Here is an 8,173-nt window from a genome sequence, read left to right as displayed (position 1 = left end):
AAGTAATCATTAAAAACAACCAAGCACTCACACATTGGCGCCCCTTTCCACAGAGAGCACCCAACATTAGTCAGGAACACAAACAGACTATCAATTCATTTGGTAATAACAAACACATAGTCATAAAACCTGCAGACAAAGGGGGCCAAAATAGTTACTCAAGACGAGAACAATTACATTTTAGAAGCCAACAGACAGTTAAATGACACCACATATTATAGACCACTTACCAACACATTATAAATAGAAACACAAACACTTATTAGGGACATTACAGACAAACTTTACCAAAACAAATTCCTTAACTTTAAACAGAAAAAATACCTGGACGGTCTGGATGAGCCCAGGTCTCGCCTCTTCTACCTCCTCCCAAAGATCCACAAACCTCCTGTGACTTGAACAGTCCCCTTTGTTGTTCCGGTATGCAGACCAATAGTCAGCAACTGCGGATCAGAATCCTACAACATCACAGAATACATAGACCACTTCATTGACCCACTTTCTAAACTGCACCCCAGCTACATCAAGAACACATATGAATTTGTTAATAAAATAAAGAACCTCCAGGTACCCGGTCACACTCTCGTCTTTACAATTGATATAGACTCACTGTACACTAATGAAACTTCACTTGGCCTCTCTGCCATAAAACACATTTTTAATAAGCACCCTGACCAATCCAGACCAGATAGCCATATTTTACAGTTACTTCATCTCACACTCACCCGGAACAACTTCACCTTCAACAATAAACACTATCTCCGGCTGTGTGGGTGTGCAATGGGCCGGAAGTACTCCCCGTCGTACGCAGACATCTACCTGGCCCATTGGGAGGAAACCGCTTTCCATCAACCCTCTGCTCTATTTCCGGTACTTGGACGACATCTTCGTCTTATGGGAAATACAGAACCGACTTTCCTGACTTTCCTGGACACCCTCAACTCACACCACCCAAAAATAAAACTCAAGCACACCCTTCAACCCGTTACAGTGGAGTTCCTCGATACGAGGGTCTTCTTCCACAAGTCAGGCGACCAGTCGAAGACACCAGCCACTAAGGTGTATTTCAAGGACCCGGATCGCCATGCACTCCTTCATAAGACCAGCTACCACCCCAAGCACACGTACAGAGGCCTCAGCAAGTCCAGCTGATGCGCTTCCACAGGATCTGCACCTTCCCGGAGCACGTGGAGGAGGCCACCAGGACACTTTTTAGTGCGATGAGGTTGAGGGGTTACTCAAGGCGCTTCCTTAGAGGTATCAAGGCGGAGGTAAGCGGCGGTCTCACAAACAGAAGCCAGACCAGCACCATCCAGCCGTCTGGCTCGACCCTCGTCCCCTTGGTCGGTACCTACTCAGAGAATCTGAGAAGCTTAAGCCAGAAATAAAGAGGAACTTCCGGGGGGCGGGGGAAGAGTGCGACGTGCTGAGGGACTGCCGCATGATCTCCGCCTACAGGAGAAACAAAAACTTAAAAGACATGTTAGTTCCCACAAACCTGAACAAGAACACGGACCCTAGGGAAGCGCTTCCAGGTTCAGGTATCGGTTTTATTTGTCTCCCCCACATTTTTAACCCCTACTGTAGAGCCTGCAGCACACCACCATCAATGTGGTCTATGCAATCAGGTGCAGGGCCTGCCATAAGTTTTACGTGGGGGAGACAAGAAACGCTCTTTATTTAAGGATAAAACAACATCAATACATTTTAAGTAAGGGCGATGGCACAACTGTTTTATATGCACATTTTAAACTCCACGGCCCTCAAAGGGTTCAGACAATGGGCCTGAAGAGCAACAGAGCCTGGAACACGGGTCAGAGCATGGACCAAGGGTCAGAGCAGGGACCTGGAGAGCAACAGAACCTGGACCACCAGTCAGCCTCGGGCAGCGGAGAGGAAGGGGATCCATTTAAAAAAAAAACATAGACCCTACGGGTCTGAATAAAGATACGGACATGGGTCCACTTCACTTTTTAATTGAGTTTTTAGTTTCCAGAAACCCTTCCCTCCCACTGTTCTGGCCTCCTTTCTCCTCAGTTTTTATTGGGACCTCCTCTGCAGCGCATCAGAACCAGCGCTTTAACCCCTCTACATGCTCTCTTTCCCTTCTTTTTCCATTCTTTCTATTTTTTTACTTTTTTATTCTGTATAACTCTTTCTAGATTTTATTCTCTTTTTAGGTAACGATTTTTGCCTGCAGGAGGGGCCTGCCCTACATGTAGACAGATTATTATTTGTTTAATTTCTTAAATAGTTATTTAAAGATGCCTTGGTGGTCCTTTATGATTTTTACTCTCGGGTGTTTATATGTTATATTTGAATGGTATCATTAATACTTATTATCTTGTTTTGCAACATGAATTGCTCTGGATTTTAACATGATGATACACATACCATCGGTTTTAAGCATGTTACTAACAGTGCGGTTTTATTCTATGATGTATTTTAAATGTTTTATTATTATTTATTTATTATTGTGTGGCACTTTTTACCTTTTAAACACATTTCTTACCAAAGCACTTATTTACAATTTTTTTATGGTATGTGTACTTTTTATCCTTAGTGGGAAGTAATTCAGACAGTATTTTAGAACTAATGTTAAATGTTATTTTTAAATAAATTTTATGTCAAATATTGGTTTTAATATATTTACCAGTGGCCCCCCTGTGCCCGTACCCCTTGCAGCGCCCATCCAGGGCCGCGCGTTTTTACCCTAACCTAACCCTAACAAAACTACCTTCCGTAGAGGACATATACTGACGTGCGCCAGCCCGTGCATCTGCCTTTTGGCGTTTTTCCACTACTGGTAACAGCTTGCCTCGACACGCCTTGACTCGCCTCTACTCGACACAATTCTTTCTACGTTCGTTTTCCATTGCAAAATGAGTAATGTCTTAGCGTGGCTGGTCACCATAGCTACGCGTGATGAAGTCATTTTCAACGCGACTCACAACAGCACGTCGGCTACTCGCTAAAGCCAGAAGAAAAGTTTTGTTTCAAAAGAAGCTGAAGGAAGCAACAAAAAACACCGCTAAAAAAAACAGGACTTTGGGAATTCCACCGGAGTTCAGACGTCGACATGACGGTTGTTCGCCGACACAGAAGGGTAAGTTAAGTTTCCTGGTAACGTTAGCTAACATTAGCATGTGTTAGGGGCCCCGGTCAGTATTTACTAACGCTATACGCTAGCGTTATATAAAGTACATGAACGTTAGCAACCATGATTACACACCAACATGTGTGCTGTTTGTGTTTCAGAGCATTCACGCTTTGCAAAACCGCCGCCGCAGACCGTCTGGTGGGCGACGTCCGACCGGTGAGATCTCCGGTTCTGACCTGCTGGACTTCGTATAATCTTTATGAGAGTCATGTAGAGACTTATGACAACGACTGGGATGCATCTGGGCCAGCAGAGCCGGGTGGACACTGTCACAGGGTGCAGAGGAAGAAGACCAGGATGTCCGCGAGGGTTTGATGCGCTACTTGAAAAGCTAAATAAAAACTTTTCTTTGATAACTTGTCTTGTTTTTTTAAAGTAACAGTGTGCAATATTGGAAACGACATAAAGCCCCTAACAGCCCTTAATATTGATCAGTTGATAAGTGAGAATAGTGCAGAGAGTAGATAATCTGTCGGAGTCTGCCTAGATTTGTTTTTTTAAATGTCCATTTGTTCTGGACACACACTCCGCACTCTTGTCTGCTAACAACGCAGTGATCCGACCAACCAGGAGTCTGCAGGTTTTCACGTCACCTTTTGAGCTCGCCTCAGCTCGCTTGGAACCTCGACTGAGGTAGTACTAAAAAAAGTCCCTGGTAGCAGGTCCCAGGGACTTGTTTTTGTAATGGAAAACCAAAAAAGGCGAGTAGAGTCGAGGGGTGTTGAGTAGATACCACGCAGTGGAAAACCGCCATTTGACTCCCCATCTAACTACCCAGTTGTTTACCTAACCCCCTAAACCTAACCCTTACCTGATGAATTATGGAATATTATTAAGTGGATAAATCTTGGATGTAACACTATGGATCTAATACTCAACGACCCCAAAAAAGGTCTGAGTTCCAGGCTGGATAGAAAACCACCTGTAGAGGCTAGAAAGACCCAAAAGAGACTTCAGGGACCGCTAGCTTGTTAGCAAAAAGCTACAAGAATGACTCAGAGCTCAGATTCAGAACTTGAGTTTATTGTAAAATGGTGAGTCTTTACATGAGCTACTGTACAATCTAGTAAATATCATCTGGGACCAGACGCTATATATATCTAGTAAATATCATCCAGGACCAGACACTATATATCTAGTAAATATCATCTGGGACCAGACGCTATATATCTAGTAAATATCATCCGGGACCAGACACTATATATCTAGTAAATATCATCTGGGACCAGACACTATATATCTAGTAAATATCATCTGGGACCAGACGCTATATATCTAGTAAATATCATCTGGGACCAGACGCTATATATCTACTAAATATCATCTGGGACCAGACGCACATGTTTGTCCTCTGCAGGACACCGTAAAATCCCAATTAATAAATATCTTCCCTAATGACAGACTTTTTCCTCGCCCTGAAAAACAAATCAGTAGTTTTTAAGTAAAATGACCTTATTCATACAGTACCTCACCATAAAAAACTGAATATATGTCTGCCTGCCTGTCTGTCTGCCTGTCTCTCTCTCTAGGTCAGTGGAAGACCGTCTGTCTCCAGCGTTTGTCCGGTGTGAAGGGCCACAGACAGTCTGTGATGGCGGAGGTGAACGCTCGCGGCTCCACGCTCAGGTTCAGCAGCTCCAGACGACAACAGTTCAACTGGCTGTTGATTGGTCGAAGAATCGCAGCCGGCAGCTGCTCCGTCAGCTGCAGACAGACAGGCGGACAGACAGAGAAACAAACAGACAAACAGAAAGACAGACAGAGAAACACACAGACCGACAGATATATTAATAACACAAACATGTTACATTGTGATCAATTATATGAATGAAGGTAGACGTAGAATATGAAAATATGTATTTACAGGAATGAGGTGGTTGGACGGCAGGTTGAAGGCTGTTGCCATGGCGACGGCCATCTCATATTTGGTCATCTGTTCTTTAGCTGAAAAATGAAAGATTCCTTTGATGGATGGGTCCTGGAGAGAAAGACAGGAGGGGCAACACACAGACAGAGAGAGAGAGAGAGAGAGAGAGAGAGAGAGAGAGAGAGAGACAAGCATCTAGATCAGTAACATTGCCGACAAAGGTTGGGACAAGCCGCGGGACGATGGAAGACGTGATCATGTGATGTTGTCACATATTGATCATGTGATGTTGTCCCATACTGGTCATGTGATGGTAGACGTCGGTTGTGTGATTCAGTGTAAATTAATGGAAACACCTTAAAATGTCTCCAACCAATCAGATGTCCCCGTCTAACCCTAAAACAGCGTGTGATGTCATCACCACAGGTTCTTATTGGCTGTAAAGCCGTTGGATGGTGATGTCATCACCACAGGTTCTTATTGGCTGTAAAGCCGTTGGATGGAAACACACTTTCACCAGATTTATTCTCAGGAGGTTTTACCAACTCCAGATCATTAGATGGACACGTGGACGGAGACAGAGCTTTTGTCTCAGACAGACAGCCCCTACCTGTCTCTGTCTCTGGGCCAGCTTCCTGCAGACGGCGGCCACGTCTCTGGCGTCCGTGGGGAACCTCTGCAGACGGTGATCCAGAGACACCTCGGAGACGTTCTGGACGTCAAGCCACAGAGACGTCACAACACTCTCCGTCACAGACTCCACCTCCCCGAACAGAACGGGCACCCGCAGCACCGCCGCACCTGAGAGAGAGACAGGCCGGCAGGGAGAGAGACAGGGAGACAAGCAAGCAGGAAGAGAGAGAGAGACACACACAGGTGAGAATCAGTTAAACTGTCTCTCTACTGGGCAATGCTGTTCTCCACACCGGGAGCTTCTTCTGCCTGTATCCCTTTACAGATTAGGAGGGACAGAGAGGTAACTGGAAGGTTCCTACAGAGAGAGAGGAGAGAGATACCAGGACAGTGTCTACACAGAGAGAGACAGACAGGTACCTGGACAGTGTCTACACAGAGAGAGACAGACAGGTACCTGGACAGTGTCTACACAGAGTGAGACAGACGGGTACCGGGACAGTGTCTAAACAGAGTGAGACAGATGGGTACCGGGACAGGGTCTACACAGAGAGAGACAGACAGGTACCGGGACAGGGTCTACACAGAGAGAGACAGACAGGTACCTGGACAGGGTCTACACAGAGAGAGACAGACAGGTACCTGGACAGTGTCTAAACAGAGTGATACAGACAGGTACCGGGACAGTGTCTACACAGAGAGAGATAGACAGGTACCGGGACAGTGTCTACACAGAGAGAGATAGACAGGTACCGGGACAGTGTCTACACAGAGAGAGACAGACAGGTACCGGGACAGTGTCTACACAGAGAGAGACAGACAGGTACCGGGACAGTGTCTTCACAGAGAGAGACAGACAGGTACCGGGACAGTGTCTACACAGAGAGAGACAGACAGGTACCGGGACAGTGTCTACACAGACAGCTACCTGGACAGTGTCTACACAGACAGGTACCTGGACAGTGTCGAAGTGTCTCTCTCTCTCCCTCCACCTTGCTGCGTCCGTAGGCGTTGAGAGGGCTGGGAGCGTCGTCTTCTCCGTACGGAGGATTCCTCCCGTCAAACACGTAGTCCGTGCTGATGTAGAGCAGGAAGGCTCCGCACGCAGCTGCAGGTACATGACATCATCATCATCATCATTCAACCAATCACAACGCTTATCTGTGGCCTAGTGCTTGCTCTTAATGGAACTGTTTGGTTTCTGTAAAGAACATCCCAGAGTCCAGTCTAGACCTGCTCTTTATGGAAAGACCTGGGAGATAAATAACATCCCAGAGTCTGGTCTAGACCTGCTCTTTATGGAAAGACCTGGGGGATAACTATTGTTGTCTATATAAATAAAATTGAATTGAATTGATCTCTGCATGCAGCTGCAGTAACACTGCTCAGACAGTTAGGGTTAGCTAGTTAGTTAGATAGATAGTAGGACAGGGTTGTAAGTGCTTAGACAGGGTAAGCTGGTTAGTTATTTAGTTGGTTAGTTCAGCTCAGACAGTTTGTGATGCAGCAGAACATCAGACTGTAACAAGATGACATCATGGCGTCACGTACCGGCCTCCTTGGCGAGCGTGCTCGTGGCGTGCACGTTGAGATTAACAGCAGCTTCAGTGTTTCTCTCCATAACATCTGGACGTCTCTCTGCTGCACAGTGGACCACCACATCAGGCTGAAACACATTCAGATATCCATTAAATTACACACACACACACACACACACACAGTACAGGTAAAGGGTTTGCGACCCACCTTCTCATTCAATGTGTTGCCTTTATTTTCATAACTATTTACATTGTAGATTTTCACTGAAGGACGAATGAACACATGTGGAAATTTGCTTAACAAAAAAGTAGAAATAACTGAAAACATTTCTTATATTCTAGTTTCTTCAAAGTACCCCCCCCCTTTGCTTTTTTGATAGTGCTGCAAACCCTTGGTGTTCTGCCAATGAGCTTCATGAGGTAATCCCTGAAATGGTTTAAAACTGGTTATAAACTTCATTTATAGGAAGTTATACCTAATGTTTGAGTTAGAAAAGCAGAATGAGGAATTATATAGACTAAAATCAAAAGAAAGGATGTTGATGGATAATCACAGACTGGAATATGTCAACTTTTACTCAATACTATTTCAAAAACACGTCAATGTTTTTTTTTACAAATGCTATAAAGTTGAAGAAGATGCCCCAAAATTAACGAAAGTAGAGATTTGTACTTCCCAAAGAGTGTTGTTTGGAATCAATCATGTTATTTTGGGTAATTAAAAAGAACATTAATATAGGAAAACGGGTCAATTTGACCTGAGGACAACACAAGGGTTAACCGCAGCTCAGATTAGAAAGCAGATGATAGCACACAGAGTTCTAGCAGCAACATGAAGAACATCTCTAGAACAACTGGTAAGAGGAGACTGGATCAGACCTTCATGGTCCAATAGCAGCTAGGAAACCACGGCTAAGGAGAGGAAACAAGGCTAGGAAACCACTGCTAAGGAGAGGAAACAAGCCTAGGAAACCA

General features: G+C 44.9%; 1 protein-coding gene across 2 annotated transcripts in view; it reads right to left on the bottom strand.

The window, feature by feature from the left end:
* Positions 1 to 4,652: 4,652 nt before the first annotated feature.
* The window catches only part of mat2b (methionine adenosyltransferase II, beta), a 10,218-nt gene continuing 6,697 nt past the window's right edge, over positions 4,653 to 8,173 (bottom strand). For both annotated transcript variants that reach the window (XM_034890544.1, XM_034890543.1), the window contains 5 exons: positions 7,212 to 7,326; positions 6,616 to 6,768; positions 5,638 to 5,828; positions 5,025 to 5,138; positions 4,653 to 4,864 (listed from right to left, as the gene is read on the bottom strand). In XM_034890544.1, coding sequence (XP_034746435.1) covers positions 4,691 to 4,864; positions 5,025 to 5,138; positions 5,638 to 5,828; positions 6,616 to 6,768; positions 7,212 to 7,326 — 747 coding nt within the window. In that variant the 3' untranslated portion in view covers positions 4,653 to 4,690. The remainder of the gene's footprint in view (positions 4,865 to 5,024; positions 5,139 to 5,637; positions 5,829 to 6,615; positions 6,769 to 7,211; positions 7,327 to 8,173) is intronic.

The sequence above is a fragment of the Etheostoma cragini genome, chromosome 13, assembly GCF_013103735.1.
Source record: "Etheostoma cragini isolate CJK2018 chromosome 13, CSU_Ecrag_1.0, whole genome shotgun sequence".
Lineage (NCBI taxonomy): Eukaryota > Metazoa > Chordata > Actinopteri > Perciformes > Percidae > Etheostoma > Etheostoma cragini.
The sequence above is the reverse complement of the archived record's forward strand: the minus strand, read 5'-3'. Positions and strand labels throughout refer to the sequence as shown.